This window comes from Symphalangus syndactylus, chromosome 16 (assembly GCF_028878055.3).
Source record: "Symphalangus syndactylus isolate Jambi chromosome 16, NHGRI_mSymSyn1-v2.1_pri, whole genome shotgun sequence".
Lineage (NCBI taxonomy): Eukaryota > Metazoa > Chordata > Mammalia > Primates > Hylobatidae > Symphalangus > Symphalangus syndactylus.
Window position 1 is genome coordinate 14,371,486 of NC_072438.2, and position 27,453 is coordinate 14,398,938.

General features: G+C 51.7%; 1 protein-coding gene across 2 annotated transcripts in view; it reads right to left on the minus strand.

Moving 5' to 3' along the window:
• SORCS2 (sortilin related VPS10 domain containing receptor 2) overlaps nt 1-27,453 on the minus strand; it is a 537,438-nt gene that overhangs the window by 100,842 nt on the left and 409,143 nt on the right. For both annotated transcript variants that reach the window (XM_055246055.1, XM_063619723.1), the window contains exon 4: nt 2,785-2,949. In XM_055246055.1, coding sequence (XP_055102030.1) covers nt 2,785-2,949 — 165 coding nt within the window. The remainder of the gene's footprint in view (nt 1-2,784; nt 2,950-27,453) is intronic.

Sequence of the window (27,453 nt, forward strand, 5' to 3'; positions counted from 1 at the left end):
CCCCATGCTGTTCTTGTGTGATAATGAGTGAGTTCTCATGAGATCTGATGGTTTAAAAGTATTTTGCATTTCCCAACTTGTGCTCTCTCTCCTGATGCCTCGTGAAGATGATGCCTGCTTCCCCTTCACTTTCCACCATGACTGTAAGTTTCCTGAGGCCTCCCCACCCATGCGGAACTTTGAGTCAATTAAACCTCTTTCTTCATAAATTAATCAGTCTCAGGTAGTTCTTAATAGCAGTGTGAAAATGGACTAATAGATACCCATTGTGATCAGTGTTGAGAAAGAGAGGCACAGGAATACGGAAGAGTATGAAATACTGGGGCCCAAGCTGGCCTGGGGTGGCACGGGAAAGGCTGCTGATTTGGGCAGCTTGTGTTTGCCTTCCAGGTCCATGCTGCCTATTTCCAACCCTTCTCTGATCCTGGGAGCTGACCTACATAGACAGATACACCCTTCCCTGGCCCTGAGACTGACCTGTGTAGACAGTTCCACAGCCTCTTTCCTCTAGCCTCTGAATGGATTCTGCCTGTGGGAAGCCTCAGCGTATTGGAGAGAGAGAGGCATGTACTATTCCTCTCATTCCCTAACTGTTCAGCCACAGTTTGGCTCAGTTTCTCTACCCAGAGCCAGGCCTCCTACCGGGGCCCTTCCTGCAACTGCGGAGCCCACACCTCCTGTTGGGCAGAGGTACTAGGCTCAGAGTGGCCCCCAAAAGGTATCCATGTCCTAATCCTTAGAACTTGGGACCATTACCTCACAGGGCAGAAAGGGAGCCTGCAGATGGGATTGCTGAGGTCTCCAGATGTGAAGATCACCCCAGGCTATCTGTGGGGGCCCTTAACAAAAGCCCGAGTCCTTACAGAAAGCAGGGGCAGAGGGAGATCTACACACACCCACGCACGTCCACATACACTCAAACACTCTCACACACGCTCACATAGGCTCTCACACTCACACATACCCACACATGCTCACACACGCACACACACACATACATTCACACACACTCACATAGGTTCTCACACACACCCACATATGCTCATACACACCCACACATGTACTCACATAGGCTCTCACACTCAACACCCACACATGCTCATACACATCCACACACTCATGTACACTCACACACGCTCACATAGCTTCTTACACACCCACAAGCACACAGACGTGCTCAGTTTCACACTCATAAACACTCACGCACTCACACATGCAAACTCATGTACACACCCCCACACATGCACTTTCACCTCACATGCACACATGCTCACACCCACTCACATTCACACCCACACTCACATTCTCACAAACACACCCACACTCACACAGTCTCACAAACACACCCACACACACCCACAAACTCAGTTTCACGCACACACCCACACACTCATACACACAATCACACACAGCCTCACACACCCACACACATTTACACACTAAAATATATCTTCGCACCCACTCTCACACTCAAACACAAGCTCACCCACACATACCCACACATTCACATGTTCACACCCACATACACTCATACATTCACTCAGTCTCACACCCATACCCACTCACACATGAACACACATTTACATGCACTGACACCCACACCCTCACACACACATTCACACACACTCACATTCATATACACACTCCCACACATACCACATTCACACATACATATACACACCCACACTTGCATTCACACATTCACATTCACCCACAGTCACATTCACACTAACAGCCCCCCACATCCCACAAACACACACATTCACACTCACCCATTCACACGGACACACCCACACCCACACACACTCACATGCACTCACACACTTACACGCGTGCATACACACACACACACACACACTTATGGCAGTGTGGAGATGGGGCAGAGGAGATTTGAAGCCTGAAGGTGCAGAGATGCGGCCATAGCCAGGAGATACTGGCAGCTGCCAGCAGCTGGGAGAGGCAGGGTTGGACTCCTCCCTAGAGCCCAGGGGGAAGCGCAGCCCCGCTGACACCTTGATCTTGGCCCAGTGACACTGGTTTTGGACTGTGGGCCTCCAGAATTGTGACAGAATAAGTTTCTGTTGCTTAAGCTCGAGCCTGTGGCCATTTGTTCCCATGGCTGCAGAAGAGGAACAAAGTCCTTTCCTACTGGGTCCTCCCCAGCCCCTGGGGCCCTCTCCCTCCACAGCCTCAGAACCCAGGTGGGCCCCTCCCTGCAGATGCAGCCCAGTGCTCCCCACCAGGCTAGCCCCCAACTCCCCCACTCCCCCGGGGACAAGGCCTCAGTTCCCTGCTGAACCCCATGGGCACAGCTCCCAGAGGAGGAGATGCTGATCTGGGGAAGAACAAGCCACCGCTCTTGGCGAGGGTAGAAGAGCATTGCAGACTGAGGGAAAGGCCTAGTGAGGTCTGATGAGGGTGTGGGGAATGTTCTGGAAATGGAGAAAGGCCCTTGTGACTGGTGTGCAGAGAGGGATGGCGAGTGGCATGATCCTAATCGCCTGCTACTCACTGGTTCCTCTCTCGAGCCTCTGAGCCCGGTGCACTGCCCACTGGCACTTCCCTCAGCTCCCACAGCACAGTCAAGTGGGCGCAGTCCCTTGAGGGGACACCAAGGAGAGGGCGATGATGGGGTCCAGCATCCCGGCCCCCAGCCCCGGGAGGCTCCTCCTCAGCCAGCTCAGGGGTTCCGAGTCCCACTTGCTCCAAGTGGGCATTCGCCTCCAGGTGGGTTGAGCAGACCCCAGCCCCACAGACCAGGCTAGTGGCACCCATACATCTTACCTTGCTCTCCTTTGTGTAGGCGAGGACCTTGTCCTCCTCCTTAGGGTGGAAAATCAGAGTTTCCACGAAGAAGGGAATGGGCTGCTTCTGAAAGGTGGCGCCTTCGTCCGCGCTGAGGAATAGGCTCTGGTCCCGGTCACTGAGTGAGGAGCTGACAAGGATGACCTGAAACACAAGCGGGTTGTGAGGCCTGGGCCAGGTGCACCTCTCTCCCCCATACCAGAAAGGGGGTTGTGAGGCCTGGGCCAGGTGCATCTCTCTCCCCCACACCAGAAAGGGGGTTGTGAGGCCTGGGCCGGGTGCGCCTCTCTCCCCCACACCAGAAAGGGGGTTGTGAGGCCTGGGCCGGGTGCGCCTCTCTCCCCCACACCAGAAAGGGGGTTGTGAGGCCTGGGCCGGGTGCGCCTCTCTCCCCCACACCAGAAAGGGGGTTGTGAGGCCTGGGCCGGGTGCGCCTCTCTCCCCCACACCAGAAAGGGGGTTGTGAGGCCTGGGCCGGGTGTGGCTCTCCCCCGCACCCCCGATACCAGGGAGGAGTGCCCAGAAATGGCGGGCCCGCCCCCAGCCCAGCTAGCTCAGCCTAACTATAGCCATCCATTCACGGAGCGTCTGGGCCAGCCCCTCACCCCTGCACACCAGTGAAGAGATGTCCAGAAATGGCGGGTCCACCCCCAACCTGACTGGCTCAGTGTGAATCATAGCTATTCACTCATTCGTCTATTCATTCATGGGGTGCCTGGGCCAAGTTTCTCCACACACCAGGGAGGGGTGCCCAGAAATGGTGGGTCCACTCTCAACCCAGCCGGCTCAATGTAAATCATAGCCATTCACTCATTCATTTATTCATTCATGGAGTGTCTGGGTCAGGCTTCTCCTTACACCAGGGAGGGGTGCCCAGAAATGGCGGGTCCACCCCCAACTCAGCTGGTTCAGCTTAACTGTAGCCATCCATTCATGCATTCATTCATTCGCTCATTCATTCATTCATGAGTGCCTGGGCTGGGCCCCCCCACATGCCAGGGAGGGGGTACTGCAGAAATGGCAGGTTCCCCCCAAACCCAGCTGGCTCAGTGCTAATCATAGCCATTCATTCATTCATTCATGGAGTGCAGGCCACTGTTCTGGGCACTGAGGCTCCACCATAAACGCAGGGTTCACGGCCTCTGCCATGAATGCGAATCCATTCCAGAAAACCAAGACAGGTGAGCACTCAAAGACCCTGTCTAAAATTCTGTTTCAGGGACAACTGCTCCAAAGCAGGACCAGGGATGGACGGGGAGGGAGTGACTAGGTGGGGCCCACTACCTTCAGCAGAGGAGAACGCCGAACCCAGGGTCCCCGGGGAACTCGGGGGCAGGCCCGAGGTGCTGATGTAGGGGACTGAGCAGGAGGCAGACATGGGGCTGGAGCAGCAGCCAGGGGTTGGGTCTGCAAGGCCTCGGACAGCAGTACAGTGGGTTGTATAGTGACCCCAAAAAGATCAGTCAACATCCCTATCCCCAGTACTTGCGACTGTGATCTTACTTGGAAATAGGGTCATTGGAGACGTGGCTAAGCATCTCAGGATGAAGCCATCTGGACTTAGGGTAGACCCTAAATTCAATGACTGGTGTCCTTATAAGGAGAGGGGAGGTAGGGATGCAGAGAGAAGGCAACACACAGGCAGAGGCAAAGATGGGGAACATATCTGCACATCACTGTGGCCATGAATTGCTGGCAGCCCGGGAAGCTGGGAATGGCACAGAAGGAAGGGTCCCTCTGAGCCCCTAGAAGGAACCAGCCTGGCCGACATCTTGGACTCCCAGCCTCCAGACTGAGAGAGGATACATTGCTGCTGTTTTCAGCTTCCCAGGTTGTGGGTCTTTGCAACGGTAACCCTAGGAAACACACACAAGAGCTCTTCCAACCGAGTATCCTGTTATTCGGGCTGGGAGGTCTCTAGGGAGGTGTGAGGAAGGGTGGGGGTGGCCTGATTTAGGTTTTCAAAGGGGCCCACACAGGAGTGGGTCATTTAGGAGGAGACACCCTTATCCCAGCTGGGTTTGGTGGCTTGGTCAGATTCGGGACATCGCATCTCTACATTCGGAATGACAGACACCCAGACACTCACAGGTGGCCCCGGGGCCATTTTGCTTTGCAATTGGCAGACAAGGCGGCAGACAAAACTTACCTGAGGTCGCACAGCCGTGGAATTTGAACCAGGTTACCCAGAGACTGAGTGTGCACCCCTCGCTCCCGATCCTACAAGCACACAGTGTTCGTTCGTTCATTCATTCATTTATTCACTCATTCATTCATTCCCTCATTCATTCCCTTATTCAACAAACATGTAGAATCCTGGCTTACACAGGCACCGGGCGCCACAGAGATGGGGGTGGAGCGGGAGAGCAGTTGTGGCTGTACTGGACGTGGTTCTCGTCCTAACAGGGGACCCAAAGCAAGTCCCAAAGAAGTCTCCCTTTGGAGCCAAGCGTTTGACTCCAGAGCCCTGTTCTTAGCCACACACTGCAGGGTGTGCCTACGCAGAATGGGGCATTTAAGCTGGGCCTCGCGTGGGGCTGGGTAGGACCAGCCCTGCTGAAGATAAGCACAGCTTTCCTGGGGAGGGCAGTGGGCAATGGCACGAGGCGACTATGGTGGCCTTGCCAGACCCCAAAATATCTCCAGAAGACAATTAAGCTCATGGAGCAAAAGTCAATGGGCTGCATGGAGTGCCTGCCTTTAAGTGAATGAATGGTGATCCCATAGATTCTTTCTTTCCAGGGAAACCTTCATGAACTTCCCAGCTACCGTCATTAATCTCCGCTGGCACAAAACCCTGCTCTTCCAGCACACCAAGGGCCTGACAGAGAACGATGTGGCCTCCATGGAGAACGATTCCTTGGATGACTTTGGTTCCTGAAATGCAGACAAAGGAGTGTGCTCAGAGCTGTGCCTCTTGGTGTGGTTTATCCATAGGAAAAAAACAAGGAAGAACTGAGGGCTGGTTAGGGGAGCCTTCGATTACATAATAATGTTGGCGAAGAACACGTAACGACTGAGGAGCTTATGTGCTCAGAATAAAAGCAGGGTGCAAAATGACAAGGAAGTACACTTACTGTACATACCACACTGACATGGTGATAAAGCAGTCTGTTATGATTCTGTTCATGACAAGTGAGTGGATAAGTAGGTATAATTTTATCAACGGGAAATGGCCAAAAATAAGAATGGAAGGCCGCTTGGCGGGACGTAAGAGTGATTGGTCTTAAGTGGTGGAGCTAGAAGGAATTTACTTTTTTACTTTGATAGAATAGTTTCAGATTCACAGAAAAGTTGCAGAGATAACTGGTGAGTTCCTGCTTGCTAGATGGGGACAGTGAGGCACAGGGAGGTCACACGGACGGTCAGGATAGAGCTGAGGTCAGGAGCCCAGTGTTTGACTCCAGAGCTCCGTTCTTAGCCACACACTGCAGGATGCGCCCATGCAGGATGGGGCATTTTAGCTGAGCCTCACGGTTCCTGTCTACGCCACACCCAGTTCCCCAGTTATTAACATCTTGCATTAGCCTGGGACATTCACCACAAGGAGGATGCCAGCATCAGCACCTTAGTGTTCTCCAAATGCCACGCTTTGTTCAGCTTCCGCCAGTATTTCCTCTTCCTGTCCCAGGATCCCACGAGGGCACCACAGTACATCTTAGGCTGGGGCAGTTTGGGGACTTTCCTTGTGCTGGATGACCTCGTGAGCTCTGAGGACTGGCAAGGCACACTGGAGGATGCCTCTCAATGTGGGTCTGTCTGATGTTTTTCTGGGCATCAGATGGGGTTGTGGGTCCTTGGGAGGAAGGCTGCAGGGGTGAGTGAGGTACACCACACCAAGTGCCGGCTGTCAGCAGACTTGTCACCGATAGCACTGCCCTTCCCGGCCAGGGTCCTGCGTGTCAGACCCTGCCTGGTGGAGTCACTCTTCTCCTTTCCGCACTGTCCTCTTGAGAGGATGTCACCATGCACAGCCCACGCTTGAGGGGTGGGAGTTACCCCCTCCTCGAAGACGGAAGAGCCACATCTATGATTTGGAATTCATTAGCATGGGAGAGGTTTGTCTCTTCCCCTCCATTGTTTACTCATTCAATCATTTATTTATATCACTATGAGCTTATAAATATTTATTTTATGCTTTAGTTGTAATTGGAGACTGTTCTGATATTTGTTTCTCAAATAGCTCCAGCTCTGGCCCCAGGGAGCCCTTTTAGTTGGGCTTTGCGTCTCTGTGACACACCCTCATCATCCTTCTCCCTCCCAAGTTTCTTCTTCTTCTTTTTTTTTTTTTTTGAGACAGAGTCTCGCTCTGTTGCCCAGGCTGGAGTGCAGCGGCACGATCTTGGCTCACCGCAAACTCTGCCTCCCAAGTTCAAGTGATTCTTTTGCCTCAGCCTCCTCAGTAGCTGGGATTACAGGCGCCCGCCACCACGCCTGGCTAATTTTTGTATTTTTAGTAGAGATGGGGTTTCACCATGTTGGCCAGACTGGTCTCAAACTCCTGACCTCAGGTGATCCAACCACCTTGGCCTCCCAAAGTGCTGGGATTAAGGCGTGAGCCACGGTGCCCAGCCTGCCCCTCCCAAAGTTCTGCATACCCTGCACATGGATTCCCTGGATAACCAGGAAGAAGGAAGGAAGTCCTCAGGACTTCTTGGCTCATTCATCATCCATTCAACTTTGACCCACACGTCTGTGCCATTTGGCCAGGGAAGCCCAAATTCCCCTCATTAAAGCACTTCTTCCATGATACAGTTTTTCAAATGTTCTTACGAGGCAACTATGTGTCCACCATCCTCACTGGCCCATGTGCTATTTTTGTTCATTGAGCAAAACACGACTGATAGGGAGCTGGCCGTTAATCCCGCCTGACGGACACATGAAGAAGCGCATGCAGGAATGAGCGAATGAACAATGCCATCTCAGTCTGCGACTCCTAAGGGAATTGTTTGTTTGTTTTTCACCTCTGGGGGGAAAACAACCTTATGAACATTTAAGTAGCCTGGAGAGCAAAACTCATAGAAAAAATTCATCCACTTATTCATCTTCACCACTCAAAGTTTTGCACATGAATGAAGGCTCATTCATTCATTCATTCTTTCTTCCACATTGCAAAACCACATGGTCCAAGCAAGGATTCAGGTAAACACAGGGCTCTGTGGGAGCACAGAAGACGGAAAATGGCACCCAGGAGCTGATCAGGTACAAAGGCAGGTAGGAGGGCTTCCGGAGGTGGTGACACCCAGATGAGGCCGGAAGAATGGATGGAAATTTGACTGGTAGACCTGGAGGACAGGGCTTCAGGCAGAGAGGACAGCATGACCCCAAAGGCAAGCAGGTGGGGGTCCCTGCTCTGCCTCTCCTCCAGCCTCACCTCCCACCCCTCAGGCTCCTGGCATCAGCCACAGCAAACTCCTTGTGTGTCTCCAGTTAGTGGAGGCCGTTTGCATCCTGACAACCACTTGTGTGTGTACTGTTCCCTCTGGGTGGAATGCACAGTGGGACCAAGACACCCCCACTCCTGCCACTGGTGACTCAGAACCAAACCTTCACTTTTCAAAATGACACAAAATCCATGTGTGATCAAATCAAAATAGCTTCTTTCAAATTTTCTGAGTACAAAATTCTGAACAACCTCAACAAACCTAAATGTTTCTCATTTACACATATGAGCCTGTTTTGATGATGGGATGCCCTTCCCCTTGTTATCTGCTTGTCGAGCACCCTGTTCTGCAAGACTCATTTCAAAGGGCGCCTCTTCCGGGAAGCCCTCTATGATAGGGAGTTATTCCACTCCTTCCTCTGCCCCCTCCAGCATCTTGTGCATACACAAGCTACAGCCTGGTGGCCCTAATGTCCTCTTGGTGGGTCTGCTTCTGCTGCCAGCCTCTCAGCCTGGCAGTGCTCATGTCTTCAGCACTGCCATTTCTCCCAGCACTGTGATCCCAATGAATGGGCACTGGTGTTATTCACACACAGCCGGGGCGGGGGGGTCTGGGTACAGGGCTTGCTTCTCCATCACAGCCCCTTTCTGTGCAGTCCACACCCTCCACTAGGCCCTGGGCTCTGCAGGTGGTGACATGGAAATGAGAGGAGAAAAAGCCCGAGGAAGTGATTCCAACCTGGGACCCAGCAATCTGGGCCGGGGCTATTTGTGGTGCTGAGTTGGGAGAGTGAGCCAGGAAAGAGGGGGGAGAGGAAGGTGCTGACAGGAAAGGATTATTGGAGCAAAGAAAACAAATCAATTAGCATCGTGCCAGGCGGAGCTGGCAGTGGTTCCTCCAAATCGGGAACCAGCCTCTATTTTAAATGGTGTATTTTTACTGCTTACTATTCTGGGGGAGACATATGGTACCTGCACTGGGTTCTGGGGGCCCAGGAGGCTGGTTTTTTTGAAATTAGAGACGACATTCTAGAACATGGTAAAGAGAAATGCTTGACAGATTCATTTGACTAATGGCCAGTTATTAGAAGCCTAATTCTGAGATTCCTCAGGGATCTAGAACTAGAAAGACCATTTGACCCAGCCATCCCATTACTGGGTATATACCCAAAGGACTATAAATCATGCTGCTATAAAGACACATGCACACATATGTTTATTGCGGCACTATTCACAATAGCAAAGACTTGGAACCAACCCAAATGTCCAACAACGATAGATTGGATTAAGAAAATGTGGCACATATACACCATGGAATACTATGCAGCCATAAAAAATGATGAGTTCATGTCCTTTGTAGGGACATGGATGAAACTGGAAAACATCATTCTCAGTAAACTATCGCAAGGACAAAAAACCAAACACCGCATGTTCTCACTCATAGGTGGGAAGTGAACAATGAGAACACATGGACACAGGAAGGGGAACATCACACTCTGGGGACTGTTGTGGGGTGGGGGGAGGGGGGAGGGACAGCATTAGGAGATATACCTAATGCTAAATGACGAGTTAATGGGTGCAGCACACCAACATGGCACATGTATACATATGTAACAGACCTGCACATTGTGCACATGTACCATAAAAAAGCATAATAATAAAATAAAATAAAATAAAGTAAAATAAAATAAAATAACATAAGCTATTGATTGGCTATAAAAAAAAAAAAAAAACCTAGAGAAAGCTTTTCCAGCATACTCCTCTAGGAAACGGTACATACTGCTTAATCGAATCTTCTCCCTATGGATAGTTTTTATTTTAAAATATTTAAATTCTGTTGACTAAATGTAAAATAAATATCATAAAAATCTCAAAAAAAAAAAAAGAAGCCTAATTCTGAGAAATGGGTGCACAGTTTACAGGGCCCAGCACATGGTCGGGGCAGACACACAGTCAGGTGAGTCCCTTATTTTATTAAATATTCACAGCATACCTGCTAGGTAGGTATGATGATCCCCATTTCTCAGGTGGGAAAAGTGAGGCCAGAGAGCCTGTGTGCCTGGTGGGAGGATCGCACAGACCACTTTTCTTCCCTGATGTCTGTCACCTCTACAAATACTGCGGCCAATGGTATCCTTGCACCTGCCCAGAAGGCAGCTGGCCAACACGGGGGTCCGGATGCAACAGGCTTGGAAGAGTCTAGAGAGATCCCTCCCACCCTCAAAAACAGGAAATGGCTTCCAGAAGTCTGCTGCGGCAGCCCCGTCCAGGGCTTTCACAACGGATTTCTGACCCTGTGAAGAGGGAAGGGAGGGCTGGGAGGGACTCCCATTCATTCTTCCCTCTTGGCCCCTTGGCCCATTCTGGAGGGGACTGACTGACTCATTCAGTCCATATGTGCGGACCCCTGGGCTAGGAGCTGAACCCTGAACCCCATGGGATTCCTGCCCTCCCCCCACCCCCGGGGGGGGTCACAGCAGACAAACATCCCCGAGTAGGTGTGAGAGGTGCAGTGATCAGGGCAGCCCTGAGCAGAGAGGCCCCTTACCCAGGCTGGGCCAAAGTGGAGGAGAGGCTGTCCATCAGGAGCATTTCTGCAGATGAGACGCAGCTCACACAGGGTGGGCCAGAGTCGACACTGTGCAAAAAGATGCCCCAGAGGGACCAAAGGCAGACACGGGGAGATGCTGAGCTGGCCCTCCCACCCCCTCCCTGCCTGGCCAGGAGGTCTGCCTGAAGCCGAGGCCTGGACGCCCTTCTCTGGCTCTTCAAAATGAGTCCACACCTGCCTGCCTCCCTGACCTGCATCCCATCTGGTCTCCTGCTTGGACCTGCTTGTCAGAAGCACCCCTGTGACCGAGCCCTGCAGGAGCCAGCGGTGACTCTGCCCTGGCCCGCAGGACGCTGCCAAGTTCCCTTCCCTGGTCCGAGGTATCTTCCTCCGGCAGGGCTCCAACCCATCTCCTCCAAAAGGTGGTGCCAATGTCCTAGTCTGCCTGGCAGCTAAGCTCATCATATCCTAACTCTTAACTCTCCAAGTTAAAAAAAAAAAAAAGGAAAACAAACAGCATCCAGAAACCACTTCTCCCCTCTGCTAGAGCTCTGGCTCACACTCGCCTCTGCAGAACTCTGGTTTCCATTCACAAATCTCTGTCCTGAGGAGGATGCTTTCAGTCTGCCCTTTACCAAGTTTAGCCCTAAGGATTGGTGTCATTTTGATTTGCCTTTCTATTTAAAATCCAATTGCCCAGTCTACTCCTGTCCAGACAGATGCGCCCAGCTCAGGGTATAGACAACTTGGCTTTGACGCTGAGAGAGGCAAACAGCAGAGGCGAACAAACACTGCAGCCTCCACCCCCGGATCTGAAATTAGAATCTTCCCAGAGTGTCTCATCCAAGCCCGTGTGAGTCACAACGAGCAGAAAGCATTCTTCCACCCAGTGCTTCCCCTGTGGCTGAATGCACACAGCTCGCTGGACGCTCAGCACACACTCCAGCAGCTAGCTTGGTGTTTTAGGAGAAAGTCACTTCCATGATGGTCATGTTTGGGTGACCCTGAGGGCTGTAGAGGTCCCAGGATACAGAGTCCCACTGAGATGTGGCCTTGGGCAAGTCCCTCTCTTCACCTTCAAATTGGAGATAATAATCTCTTCTGTGCTGAGGTTCCCAATGAGGCAAAACATTTGCAAGTGTTGTAGAAATATGAGGGGTCTTCATTCTTTTTGTTGTTCTTCAACCAGAAAGAAAGACCTACTCTTGGAGAAATCACAGGTGGTCTGCAGGTTCATTCCTGCTGGGGCCCTTCAGGGTCTCTCAGGTGCTCCTGGGATTCAAGCTTTTTTCACTCACTCCCAGCCTCACCTGCGGACGTGGCTCCCACACATCCTGAGTTTGAGCAGTCCTGGGCTGTGTCCCGGTCCCAGAGGCCCACCACACCCTCATAGTCTGCGTATGAACGGGTCTCACTTTGCCGGATGACTGGGCCAACTTCTGACTGCCTGCAGGGTAGGTCCCAGTGGGACATGCCGGTGGCTGGGGGTGAATAGGAGGCTGTGGTGGTTAACCAGGTGAGATAACCTGGTGACCTGGCCTTGGGCAGAGGTAGGAGAACTGGAGGGGAGAGGGCAGATGACAAGGACATCTTGGAGTTACAGTTCAGAGGCTTTGCTGGGGAATAAATAAAATGGGGAAATACGAGAGCACACTAAGTTTCAGGCTTGGGTCAAAGGGTGGCTGACGGTGCTTTGCAGAGATGGGGATGCAGGAGGAAGAATTGGTTTGGGGGAGATGAGGCTGAGGTCAGTTTGAGCTGCTGAGGTTCCTGAGGTACACCTGAGTGGAGGGAGGGTGGGGTTTGATATATGGGGCTGGACTCAGAGAGGAAATCTGCGTGGTGGGTAGGCATTTGGAAGCTCCGTGCACAGACCCCTGGCTGGGGGGTCCTGGAGAGGATCAGCTCATCCAGGCATGGCAGGAAGTGGGAAGAAGAACTGGCCTGGGACGGAGATCAGAGGGACCCTGCAGAGATCAGCAGGTGGGGAGCAAGGAGGGGTGGTGGGTGGGGCGCTGGACAGTGGCGAGGGATGAAGGGCTTCAGCAGGCCATGAGGAGAGAGCTCAGCCTTTCCACCTCCTGACTCCCACCTCCTCCCTCCCTCACCTCTCAGCTTAGCCTGCCCTGCCACAGCCTCTCGAACTCGTTTCACACCCATGTTTGTTCCATATCTGAGGTCCCTCTCATGTGGCTCCGGCCACCCCGGCCTCAGGCTCACTCTGTTCTGGCTCCGGAGAGTCCCCTTCCCAGAGGCTGTGTGGCTGGCTCCTCCTTTTTAAAAATTTATTTTTATTAATATGAGTTCTAATTGTATACATTTGTGGGTACGATGTGCTATTTTGATATGTGTGTGTGTATATATATACACACACACAACACAAAGCTAATCAACACAGCTGTCGCCTCACCCACTTGCTTTCTGAGATGAGACATTTGAAATTTCGAAACAGCGAGGGAAGCGAACTCCAGATGACCGGCTCCTCCTGACCCACAGCTAGCAGCTCCAAGGCCAAAGTCTCAGAGGCCCTTCCTCAGTGCACCATCTAAATGGGCCCTGACTCCTGGTTATCCTTTGTCTTAAAAAGCAATTATTAAGCCTCTCTGAAAACATCCTTTTATATTATTATTATTTCTTCTTGTGGCAAAACAGACACATCATAAAATTTCCCTTGTGAGCCCTTCTCGAGTGTACTGTTCCGTGGCGTTAGGCATCCACACTGCCCTAGAACCATCCCCACCGTCCTTCTCCAGAGCTTTTCCATCACCCCAAACTGCAGCCCACCCCGCAGGAAGCCCCAGCTCCCCACCCCCTCCCTTTGTGCTATTGTGCTCACTTCCTGGCTGATCCCTCACGAGGCCCTGTGGTCAGGGGAACAGGGTTGCCTTGTTCCCTGCTGGATCCCAAGCCCCATCTGGCACATAGTCAGTGCTCAGGCCACGAGTTCAGTGCTGCTGAACATGCTGATGGGATATATTTAACTCTCACTTCTGGCGAACTTTTTTTTTTTTTTGTCGCCCTGGCTGGAGTGCAGTGATGCAATCTCAGCTCACTGCAAGCTCCACCTCCTGGGTTCATGCCATTCTCCCGCCTCGGCCTCCCTAGTAGCTGGGACTACAGGTGCCCGCCACCATGCCAGGCTAATTTTTTGTATTTTTAGTAGAGATGGGGTTTCACTATTCACAGGATGGTCTCGATCTCCTGACCTCGTGATCCACCTGCCTTGGCCTCCCAAGGTGCTGGGATTACAGGCGTGAGCCACCATGCTGGCCGAACTTTTAACATTTAATGGAGGTAGTGTTCTGTTCTGTTGTGTTCTGTTCTGTTCTGTGTGCTGATGTCTCAGCCCTTCTAAGCCCCACCTGAAGCCCAGGAGCCTGGAAGCCTGGAGACCACAAGCCCCCGCCTCCCTTAGACTCTACCCCCAAGCTGCCTTCACATGACCGCTGACAGGCACAAGAGTGGAGATGCCTTGTTCTCCAGCAGCTGCTGCAGGCAGGCCCAGGGCTGTGCCAGGGTCTCCAGCATCCTTCCCAGGCCCAACCGCTTGGGTGCAGCAGGAGCTGAGAATTGGCAGCTGTTTCTCGAGGTTCCTGTGCGCCTGACCTCCTGATATTTGCAGTGTCTACTGTGTAAGGAAGCCTCTAAGTCCTCGTGTCAAACCCCTTCCTCCTCCAGATACCAAAAGTGGTTTCTAACCAACGCCTGTGAATGGCTGGATCTAGAACTATTTTACCAAATAAAATGAGTTGATCTGAAACGTTCTCTTGCGTGGACTGAGGGCATGCCTTCATGCCAGCCTGCCCAAGTCTTAAGACTGCCTAACCTCTTCCCTGCCAAGACCCAGGAATTTTGCTAAGGCAGTTTTCATGGCTCCTCAGCCAACAGAGGCACATCATGAGTTAATGAGAGCTTTGCCCCTCAAATAAAAGCTCTCTGCCAAATGGGAATCGGGGCAGGGCCAAGGTGGAGAGATCTGTCAGCGTTCATGGTTCCTAAAAGAGATTTTCTCAACTAGGCGGGCGAGGGCCCCATTCACCCCCCATGGCGTGGGAGTTCATGCACAATTCTGAGAAACATGTTGGGCGCCAAGCAGACTGATGCCAGGGCTTGGGCAGGCAGTATCACCCGTCCATCCTGAGCAGGGATATGTAAGGCCTGGCATTCTCAGCAGGACGCCTCCCACTGTCCTCTGCTTAGCTGAAGGAATTTTTAAAAACCCACGAAAAGGCTGGGTACAGTGGCACACACCTGTAATCCCAGCATTTTGAGAGGCCGAGGTGGGTGGATCGCTTGAGTCCAGGAGTTTGAGACCAGCCTGGGCAACAAGGTAAAACCCTGCCTCTCTAAGTATAGAAAAATTAGCCGGGCATGGTGGCACGCACCTGTGGTCCCAGCTATTTGGGGGGCTGAGGCAGGAGGATCTCTTGAGCCTGGGAGGCAGAGGTTGCAGTGAGCTGAGATCATGCCACTTCACTCCAGCCTGGGTGAAAGAGCCAAACCCTGTCAAATAAAAAATAAAATAAATAAAATAACATAAAATAAATCTTACAAGGGAGAAAAGTCAAGAGAATCATTATCATCGAGGTTGAGGCGGGGAACAGTACCATATTGGGACTCGAATTTTTCATTCATTGAGCCAGCACCTAGGCACTGAGCACCAGGGACTGTATCACATGTTGGGTTATGACTGTGGACAGGACAAGACGGGACAGGATGAAATCACCCTCCCATGGCCTTACAGCTGAGTGCAAAAGACAGGTAGGAAAACAAACACAGGAACACGATCATTTCAGATGGTAGTGAGTTCCATGAACAAGATAAAATCAGGTAATTCAATGACTAATGTGGACGTGTTTATGTGTTTATATACATGCATTCATACATAAATATATACACACATATGATACACACAAATATATGTATGTGCTATAGAAAGCGATGTACATATGTAGGAACAAATCTGTAGAGACAGAGGCATGAAGCAGGCCAGAAGGTTAACAGCACTGTTTGTTTCTGGGTGACGAGACGATGGTACATTTTTCTTTCTTTGGAGAATGCTTCTGGCTACATTTCCTAGTCTGTACCGCATGGCCAAGTGTGAAACACCTATGGAATTACTAAATGCACTTTTGTAAGTCAATATTTTAAAATGAATGTGTTACATTTGTAATTAGGAAAAAATCCAATAAATAATATACTTTTATGAAAGAGGAATGTGTTTATAAGCAAAAGCCTGAGAAAGTCTGTTAGCAAGACACTTGTTACAAACTAAGGTTTCCTGCTAGGTCATCTATGAATGGTCAGTATTCCATACTTTTATTTATTTATTTAGAGGCAGGGTATTGCCCTGATACCCAGGCTGGAGTGCAGTGGTGTGATCTCAGCTCACTGCAGCCTCTGCCTCCTGGACTTAAGCCATCCTCCCGCCCCAGCCTTCCGAGTAGCTGGGAACCACAGGCGCATGTGTACCACCATGCCTGGCTAATTTTGTTTAATTTTTTTTGTAGAGACAGGGTCTCCCTATATTGCCCAGGCTGGTCTTGAACTCCTGGGCCCAAGCAATCCGCCTGCCTTGGCCTCACACAGTGCTGGGATCACAGATGTGAGCCATCACACCCAGCCTATCAATACTTTCAATCCAACTGTCTTTCTTTTCCCCTCTCCTCCCCTACTCCCTCCGTTCCTTCTTTCTTGCCTCCCTACCTTCTTTCTTCCCTCCTTCCCTCCCTCCTTCCCTTCCTCCCTCATTTTTTCCTTCTCTCCTTCCTTCATCTCACCCCTCCATCTGTCCTTCCATCCATCCATCCACTGGAGAGTGACTATAAGGGTTCATAAAGAGAGGAGTGCTGGGTGCTTTGAGTCCAGTGACCACCGTGGCCACCTGCTGTAACCATCTCCATGCAACCCAGCTCCTGCACCTACCTCCTTGGCATGGGTGCCAGTGGCTTCTGGCTCCCAGGCTCGTCTCTGCTTGAACTTGAACTCCTTCTAGTGGGTTGAGAGACACTGACTGTGTGCTTGGCTCTGTGCTAGGCACTAGCCCCCACAGTCCTCATTATATTCTCGCAATGGCTACACGTGGGAGATGTTCTTGTCTCTCTTTTACAGACAAAGAAACAGAAGCCTGGAGTGGTGAGATGACCCACTCAAGACCACACAATCTGTGAGCCATGATGCTGGCATGAGACCCAGCTCTGTCTGACTCGGAGCTGGTGTCCAGCCTCTGCACCAAGGCTTGACTGACAAGCATCCAACATAATTTAGTAAAACACCCACTCAAACACGATTACAGAATTGACTGTCGGGAAAGAGCTGGTTGTTTTAATTACTGGCCTGACAATTGCTAAAATGCCAGGAAACATCCTTGAAAACATTTGTAAATTTAATGGCAAGGCAAACCTTTTCTCTTTGGCCAGAAGGCTGACTTGGAAAATCTTCGGTCTGATCGATAATAACTAAATAAGGCAAACACATTTCAGAGCATATAAAAATAACTCGTCATCGATATTCTGTAGCCTTGATTTATTAATCATCTTGTGTGTAGCATATGTGAGACGAGAGCCCCGCCGTCCTCCTCCTCCACGATCTTTGATGATCTCAGTTCTCTTAAGGGGTTTTGTGCTGCGGCTCCAGAGTGAACACGGTTTAATCGTGTTTTGTTTTCCTGTCTGAGGACATTTTGCAGACAATGCTAAAAAGCCTGTTTGCTTGGGCAGAGTGCAGCAGAGGCTAATTCTCTGGAGTGATGGTGTTTTGGAAGATTGTTTTTTATCAGGACGGTTGCATTAACCATGTACGGTTGGACATGTGAACAATTTGTTCATTTATCTGCCCCCTAATTGAACGGTGGAAGGCAAGGGAATGTATCTCGGTAGCTTTGTGTTAGGCCTTTTCAACAGCAGTGCTGGCAGCCTCCTGGGTGAAGATGACAGCTTTTGGAAATAATTGTGGAATCTCCTAAGACTTTCTCTTCAAATATTTGTGATGAGAAGCCAAGATCGTATTGTGGCTGCTGGTCAGATTGGTTAAAATCTTGCATCAGCTTCAACTAGAAGCCATTCTTAATATTTCCTTATCATTCCCTTATCGTTCCCACGAAGCAGATGTCTGAAGCCAAAAAATGAGCCAAGATCTGCATTGAATGGCCAAGGTCATGGTTATCCCTTTAGGGACCATTTGTATTCCGTGGTCATAGACTCCAATAAGGACAGAGCTGAAAGGCCCGTGAATGTAAGCTCCTCAGTGTTGGGTGGCGAAGCTACTCTTCTGTGTGGAGAAGCCCCAGTCAGGGTCTGCAGGTGATAGCAGCTTCAATCACGGTCGGCATGAATGAAGAACTTCTGCATTGCATAGCGTATACAGCAATACTGATAACAAATAGTTGTGCATAGCATTTATTGAGCACTTCTCTATGCCAGGCACTAGACAAAATGCTTTCTTCATATTTTCAACCACCCTCTGATGAAGTAGTTGTTATTATTATCCTCGTTGAATGGCCCCAAGCAAGTGAGTCCCAGAGAGGGCAGTCACCACCCAGTGGCTTAGGGGTTGGTGGGGTAGAGCCCTGATCGCTGCTGCAGAGGTGGATATGGGATGCACGCTGCTCTTCCTCCACTCTTGATTTCAGCCTCCACTGAACCTGCATGAACCAGTGCTGGGGGTGGAGCGAGGAACAACCTCGTTGTCTTTGGCCCCATGGAGCACACAGTCTAGTGAACAGGCAAAGGCCGACAAAGCGCGTAAGCGGCAGCCGTGCACCCCAGCAAGAGCTCCGTCACTGAATAAGAGGGAGAATGGGGTAAGACCATAGAGACAGCGAGGTGCGCCAGGTGACCCATCCAGCAGGAAGGGAACGAGGAGGCCGTGGGATGGCGAGGAGGAGACGGCCGCAGTAGATGTGAAAAGGTGGAAGGAGCAGAACTGGATGCCACGGGCGGGGCAACAGGGACTTTGGAAGGCCCCCGGCTCCTACTTTGGGCATTGGGGGAAAAACAGTGAACCGAAGACACCTGGTACCTTCCTCGTGGCTGAGAAGAGACTGAGAAGGAGTGGCCGGAGAGGCAAGAGGAGGACCAGAGAGCAAAGTGCTGCAGAAGTCATGGGCCAGCCACCGAGAGCTCAAGTATGGTGAGCTTTCAAAACCCCAGTGATTGACAAAGATGGGGTACTGGTGTCTCTGAGTGCGACTGACTGTTGATGGTGGGAAACAGATGTCCCCAGGCACCAGTAATCACCAATGGCAGGAATACTGGTGTCTCCCGACGGTACCATTGATTGTCAAAGGTGGGGCATCAGTTTCTCTGAGTGTCACTGATTGTAAAAGGCAGGGCATTGGTGTGTCTGAGGACTACTCATTGTCAGCGATGGGATATTGGTGTCCCCAGGCACCACTGGCTGCCAGTCGGGGGGTAACGGTCCCTAGGAAGGGATGGGGTGGGAGGTAGTGCCATCTTCTGTCCTTCATCTGCCCTCTAACCATATGCCATCGGTCATCAGTCAGTCCTAGCGTTTCCACTCCTGAGTGGCAGGGAGTGGCTCTGGGGTCTGGGCAGGGTGGACCCCAGAGCAGAGGCATCATGAGCAGTGGGAGAACTGAACAAAGGCACAGCAGGAAAAATGAGTGTCTGTTTCGTCAAGTTATTCTCCTCCCTCCTACCACAGATGAAGGATGATTTAATTAAGGTTCTCGGGGAAAGAGCTCTGGAGTGGGAGATTTCCCAGGGGTTCTCTACAATCTCGTGGAGGCCAATGTGACCCGAAGCTCTGGTTTCCTGTGAGAAGCATCAGCACTGGTTCTTCCAGATCTGGAAGAATGGATATCCATCCTGCATGAAGCCCCCTGGGACCCCGTGCCAGAGCACTCACGACAGAGCCCGGCCAGGCCCCCTCCCACAGGCAAAGAGCAAGGTAGGCAGGGAAGGCAGAGTACTGCAGTCTAGCCCCTGCCTGGGACTCCAGACACGGTGACACCTGGAAGCAGGAGGCAGCAGCAGAGGGGTGGGCAGGACCAGCTCACCTTACGATGCTGGACTCACTGCAGTTGTGCTCCAGCCTCTCTGCTTGGATACTTCCAGTGGCAAAAGGCTCCCTACCTCGCTGCCTGTGCAAGTGTTTTCTTTATAGCAAGCTCAACCCTGCAAGGCACAGAATAAAAGGCTTCAGAGCCCTGCAAATCTACAATGAATTCTGGCCATGCACATACAGTGGCGAGACCGCGAGTCCATTCTGTAGTCTCTGGGGGCCTCGATCCTGCCCCTTTTGAAGTGGGTCACCCTCCTCCTTCTTGCTCCCTGTCTTCCTTCCACCCGAGCTACAGGTTGGAGGAGGGGCTGGGTGAGGGGAGGAGGAGGCGCCTCAGGCCTGCTGAAGAGGGCAGGGATCCTGGCTTTTCTGCAGCTGCTCTGTGGCAACTCCCCCAGGGGCCCTGCTCTGGGGCAGGACGTGGGTATTTCCAGACCTTACTCAGGCCAGAATGTCAGTAAAATCACACACCCGGATATCAGTCCTGATAGTACTGATTAATAACTCATAGTGCTGTTGTGACAAGCAGATAGCGCTCACCAAGCCAGGCAGTGATCATCACAACCACCATAGTTGGGCAGCAGCACCACCAGGCTCTCGCCAGGCCAGACACTGCCCCAGAGGCCAGGCTGCTGCCAGCCCCGCTTTTCAGAGAGGTGAGCATCTCACCCAGAGGTCGCCTGGCTCACACAGAGCCGAGCTGGTGACAGGGAAGCTCAGTGGACAGTGTGCCACACCTCGGCAGCCTGTCTTTGATTAGATTTATTGATTGGGTTTCTGTGTAGGATTTTGTTCAGCAAAAGTGTTTTCATGTTTTAAAAAAATGTTTCACCACCTCTGATTTCATCTGATCACTACCACCCCCAATATACACACACATAGACACACACACATAGACACACAAACACACACACAAACACACACACAGACACATAGACACAGACACACAAACACACATAAACACACACAGACACACAAACACACACACACAGACACACACATACACATAGACACACAAACACACAGACACACAAACACACATAAACACACACATAAACACACAGACACACACATAGACACACACACACAGACACACACTCATACATAGACACACAAACACTCACACAGACACACACAGACACACATTCACACATAGACACACACATAAACACAGATAGACACACAAACATAACATTCACGCAAAGACACACACATAAACACTCACATATAGACACACACATAAACACTCACACATAGACACACACATTTGCAGATGCAGGGAGGGATGTGAGATGCCGGGAGGGAGTGGGAGAGGAAGGCTTCGGAACCCAGGAAAGACCCCTGTGCCCCTACTTCCCACACGCCACCCCGGGCGGGGCTCAGGGCTGGGCAGGCTGCCACATCTCCACTGGGCCTGGTCACACTGCCCAGGATGGACATGACCTACCCCCAGCAGGGGAGGTGCCTGAGGTCAAGAGGCCCTGGGAGCCCCCTCCTTGTGGTCAGCAGCTGTGGGTCTCAGAGCCGGCTGGGACCCCATGGTCGGCGACCCCCAGTGCCTGCCAGCCACTGCCTCCCTGGGCCTCTTGGTGGTGGGTTAACACGGGGGTCACAGCAGGAGAGGGGTACTTGGGGGACACTCGGGGGCCTGGAATACTCAGGGCTGACCTCGTGGCCGAGGAGCAGGAGAAGAGGAGACCGATCTGTCCTCCTGCCCAGGTCGGAGACAATGCCGTGAGTGCAGGGGAGACCCCCTACCTGAGACCCTCAGCGCCTTCACCACTAGCCCCGGCCTCAGCTTCGGCTTCAGTTTCTAGTCTGCAAGAAGAAGGCAGAGAACTCCTGCTCCACAGCCTTCCAGGCCAACGTATGGGGAGTTGCACAAACCCAGCTTTGTCGGGGGCATGGAGTGTGTGTACCCAACACCCACCGCCTCCATAGCGACAAGTGCCTGGAGCCTGGCATTGTGGCTGCCGCACATCCTGCTACTGTTTTGGTTGGTTGCCCACAACTCAGCTTCCCGCTTCCCCAGGAATCTGCTTCGGTTGACAGGAGCCCCTCGCCTGGGAAGTTGCACCCTCCCCCAGGCAGTCCACAGATGGACAGATGCCCGAAGGATGTGGGGGTGAAGGGCCAGGGCTGTATCCCCAGGGTCTGGTACACACCAGGGTGGGACTCTACAGAATGGGCTGCAGGCAGGAGCGGGATGTCTGGTGAAAGCCAGGACCCTAAAAAGCTGAGAGATTGCCGCACACTCACAGCCACACATGGGCCACATCCACGTAACACAGCAAGATGCCTTGTTTCCAAGAAGCCCAACTGTGCATCTCCTATTTTTAGACCAAAGAAAACAATGCATGGTGATATTGTGGGAGGGATGGTTGATTACGGAAACCTGTAAGAATCCCGTATCATTCTGCTCCAACAAGATCGCAGTCTGCAGAAGAGGCGCTGGGGGTGCGCAGGAGAAACGCCCAGTGGTCCCCAGACCAGCAGATGAAGGAGGAAGAGGAGGAAGAAGAGAAGGAAGAGGAAAGAGGAGGAAGAAGAAGGAGGAGGAGGAGGAGAAAAAAGAGGCGTAACTAGATGCAGCTGTTTCCAGAGTGACAGAGACCAGGTGCCTGGGGATGGGGCAGGGGCAGGGGCAGGGGCTGACGAATCTGTGCCGAGACCCTCTCTATTTCTCATGGCAACATCCTGGCGTTTCACATCACACACACATGAACACATGCATAGACGTGCACATGCGTGTGCTCCTAAAGGCCGTCCCTTCCCACTCGGGCAATATGCCATGTGAATACCAGCCTGATACCTGTGTGTTGGGCTCACGGCAGAGCCTCCGGGCCTCCTTGAGAGAATAGGCAGGGAGACCCACGGAAGGCTCTTGTCCTAAGGACTTGGGAGAGGGAGGGCACATCAAGTCCAACCTCTGTCGGGACACTAGCACCCAAGGAGGCAGAGCCGCTTCTCCAGGGACCGCAGTCATTGGGCACCAAGCTGGAGCCCCCACCTGCCTAATGCCAATTCCAGGGCAGAAGACTCTGCACATCTGGAAACTGTCCCTCACGTCCCTGAGTGTGGACAGAAGAGGTGGCCAGGGTGGAGTGGGCAGGGTAGAATGAGGTTTTACTGGCCAGAAGCTTCCGGGCTATTTTAAGGGAAATGTGTGGGGAGGCCACGCTCCCAGACTTCCAGAAGGACACACCAGCCCTCTGCTCCCTGGACTTACTGGATAAGCTTCCCAATAAAAATGCTCCCAGATGCCTTGCCCTAATGGAGGGAAACAATGTTGGATTTTCCCAGACTGGCCAGATGCATCCCTTACGCCTGGCCGTCATTAGCTGCCACTGGCTTAAGGGTAGCTACTAAGTATTGGGCAGCCTCTATTAGCCAGGTGCTGAGTGGCACACGCATCTTGTCTCATGAACCCTCGCAGCTGACCCTCGAGAGGGGTGATAGCTTGCTGGAGCTCTGAGAGGCTCACCAACTTGCCCAGAGACACACAGCACAGGCGCAGGACCTGGGTGCACATCACAGATTGTGTATCTGACACCTGTACTTTTCAGAGAAAATCATCTACTCTCACGTTTGCCGGTTAGAAATTTCAGGTGCTTCTGAGGACCTGTGGGTGCCAGCAGTCTCCCCGGCACTGTGCACACAGGCATGGATGGCACAGGTGAGCTTCCTGCCCCCCCCACCCCGAGGCTTCCAGGACAGTGGTGTGTGTGTGTGTGTGTGTGTGTGTGTGCATGTGCGCGTGGCTCAAACAATAAGAAAAAGCAATAATATACTCTCAAATAGTGAAAAAAAATCACTGCAAATATAAAGCAAGGTAATAAGATGCAAGTCCTAGGATGGGGTGGGGGTTGTGACTTGGGAAAGGAGGGTAAGGAAAAAGTTCCTGAGGCAGAAAAGCCTCCTAGGCACAGGGGAGGGCATGTGCTAGGGAGAGTGGCAGCACGCACAAAGGTCCTGAGGCACCAAACTTGGCATTTGGAGAAACCACAGGAGTCCCGAAGCTGGAAGCACGAAGGGGCGAGCGGAACGTGCTGGGGGTGGAGAGGCACGCAGGATGCGGGCCTGGGAGACCCACGGGGGTCTGATTGCAATGTGGGATGGGGAACGATCGGGGGCCTTGAGCAGAGGAGATGCGACCTGATTTCCCTGGTGAATGCCCCTCCAGGTGCAGCGTGGAGGGCAGACAGAGGGGCTGGGGTCCTGGAAAAAGCCCTGGAAGATGGGCATGGCTTGGGCCCTGGGCTGAAATGTGGACAAAGGTCTCGTGGTTTGGAGAACTCACTTTGCAGCACAGAACTCACTGGTGTATCTGAGGTAGGGTGAGGGGATAGAGGGGGAATGGATGACCCCTGAGCTTTTAGCGTGGGCGGGGGGATGGGACCACTTCCTGAGAGGAGCCTGTGGAGGAGGCTTCTGTGAAGCAGGTGGAAGAGTTCCGATGGCAACGTGATGAATCAGGGATGCCTGTCCACTCTCTGAGGGGGGTGTCATGGGGCAGCAGGAGATCTGAGTTTGGACTTGGATTGAGGCATCAGGGCTGGGGAGTGGTGGGGGTGCAGACGTAATATCTGAAGCCATGACATTGGGTAGGAAAATGGAGGAAGAGGGAAAAACCGAGGGATGGGCAAGCATCCCACTCCTGACCGCAAATCCGAGAGAAAGCCCCGGCTGGACGGTGAGGCAGAGCTGGGGCGGCACCGGTAGGCGGCTCAGAGGAAGCACACTTCTCCCCGCTTATCCTGCTTTCTCAGATGAGGAAACTGAGCTCCAAAGACACCAAGGCTCGTCCCTAGAAACACGGCCCATGAGGGGCAAGTCAGATTCTGAGCTTCAGGATTTTGAACTTGAACTAAAAGTTGCTCGGAATGTCTGACCCTTCTTCCACATGGCCAACTCCTATACACCCTCCAAAGGCCAACTCAAATGTCTCCTCCTCTATGAGGCACTCCTTGCTCCATGCTTGTGCCCCACCATGGTTCCATGGCAGTTTCTACACACCTCCACTCAGAACTTATTCTATGTCAGGATAGTAGTTTCAGAGTCTCACTGGGCTGTCAGCTCCTTGATGTCAGAGAGCAGATTCTATGCACACCCCACACCCCTGCTTGCCCAGAAACTAGGCATATGAGGAGCTCTATAAAACCTTTCTGGATGGATGGAAGGAAAGGGTGTATGCATGCATGGGTGGGTGGGTGGGTGGGTGGATGGGTAGGTGCATATACTGATGGACAACCAATGGAGAGATGAATACCATATAGATCAATGGCACATGGATAGGTGGGTGGATGGATAATTGGGTAAGTGGGTGTGTGTATAGATAGATGGATGGATGGGTGAGTAGGTGGATGGATAGATGAGATAACCAATGGATAGATAAATATATAGATCAATGGCACTTGGATAGATGGATGGTGGATGGCGGGTGGATGGATAGAAGACTACAGGATTTGTAGTCAAAATATTCAGAATTCTGCCCTGCACACAATTTGAACTAGCTGCTGGACCAGGCACTACGAGGTCCAGGTTGCTGAGCCCTGGGCTCCTCACCTTTGATGTGGAGAGAGGGGTGACCAATCGTCCACCTGCTGGAGCCCTGCAAAGCTCAAAAGGGCCAAGAGAGGGCTCAGGGGCCTTGTGGGGCTGTGTAAATGTCAGGCAGCCCCAGGGAGCCTGGAGCAATCTGCACCATCGCAGAGTTCTCTGCCAGAAATCACCTCCAAATGTCCATTGAGGGAACATAATTTCCACATGGCTGGTTTTAAAACCAAGTGATTAAATGGTTTTATAGTCAGTTTTTAAAACAAGCTCTTTAAGTTATGAGTATAAAGCATGTCCCTGTAATAGCCAAGTTGTTCTGTTTTGTGATTTCTATTGCAATGTATTTTTATAATTAGGCAGAAAAAACATCCATTCAGGACTGAGGCCACTTTATTGCACTCACTTTTGGGCTTGGTGTGACCCAACCAACCCACAGAGACCGGGGCTCCTTAGGGTCTGTCTGTCTGGGTCCTTGCAGGAGGAGATCATCTTGAGGGAGGCGGGTGTCTGACAAGGACACATGATGACCCCACTTGGATGAAGGATAGGTCAGGGGCTAGAGGATGGATGAGTGAATGGTAGGTGGGTGGATGGATGGATTGTGGATGAGTGGATGGTGAATGGGTAGATAGGTGGATGGTGGATGGGTGAATGGATAGATGATGGATGGATGGGTGGATGGATGGGGGGAGGGATGTGTGTATATGTATATGTGAGTGGGTTGGCTGGGGACACTCAGAGGAGGCATCTTTTTCAGCCAGGAGTGGGAGGATGAAAGAAGCCTCCAGATAAAGGTAATTGTTTGGCTAGGTGTGAGATGTGGGGCTCAGGGAGATGATTCTAGCTATACTAGCTTTGGGGCTACGTGCCAGGCTCCATCCCTTATTGAAAATCTGTTCCTACAGGCTAGAGTCCAGCTGAAGCTAGGGATGCCAGAAAATATAGGACACCCAGTTACATTTGAATTTCCAATAAAGAAGTAACTTTTTTTAGTAATAAGTATGCCCCAAACATCACATAATTTTAATATAAGTATGCAATATTTGTGATATACTAAAATAGCTGGATGATATACGAAACTCAAATTTAACTGTGCGTCCTTTAAAAAGTTCTTTGTTTAAGCTGGCAGCCCTATGAGGGAATGGAGCCACTGAAGTGGGTTTGGAGGCTGTTGGTCACCCCTGGTCAGCCGTGAGGCCAGCAGAGGCTCCTTGTGTCTACTGTAAGTGATGAGCACCGTGAAGAGGGAAGCTCAGGTCTGCGGGAGCACAGAGGAGCCACCTAGTCCCCAGGGATCTGTAGTTTCCTGGAAGTATCACTAGAAGGATGAAGAATAGTTGGGGAAATCTACCGTGGGAGGAAGTTATTTCAGGTGATGGAAAAGCAAGGGCAGGCACAGGAACACCTGATATGGCAAGAGTGGAGGTGGAGGTGGTGGGACTGGGGAGGGGGCAGGTATGTAACTATGTCCCTCTTAGATCACCCCAGGGTGCAACAGTGCTGCTGCTCTCCTGGTCAAAGACTTTACCTACATTTTAAAAGGCACCTCTCCCTCCCTGGCACATGCCTGGGGAATAGTTAACCCCCTTACACCAGGAAAAAGATCTTCTTTCTCCAGGCCAAGGTAATTCACTCCATAGCCCCATTTGTCCTCAGCTAATTGCCCCTGTGCAGTGCACAATTTGCCCAATGCCCTGACTTCAAGCTTAAATTCCAGATAGGGTCATTGTCTCTCTTGCTCACTGCTATATCTCCAGAACCTACAGCAGTGCCAGGTAAATCTCTGATAAATCGGTATGGAGTGAAGGAAGGCAGATGGATGAATGAATGAATGAATGAATGCATGGCAGATGAATAGATGGATGGACAATGGATGAGTAGATGAATGGATGGATGGATGGATGGGTAGACAGAGAGATGGTAGATGGGTGAATAGGTGGATAGATGAGTAAATGGATGGATGAATGGATAAGCAGATGAACAGATGGGTGGAGCACTGGCTCGAGAGCTAGTCCCTGGATTATGGGTGAATGGATGGTGAATGGGTGGTTAGGTGGATGAATAGGTGGATGGATGAATGGATTGATGGGTGGATGGTGGATGGGTGGATGGGTAGAGGGATGGATGGGATGGA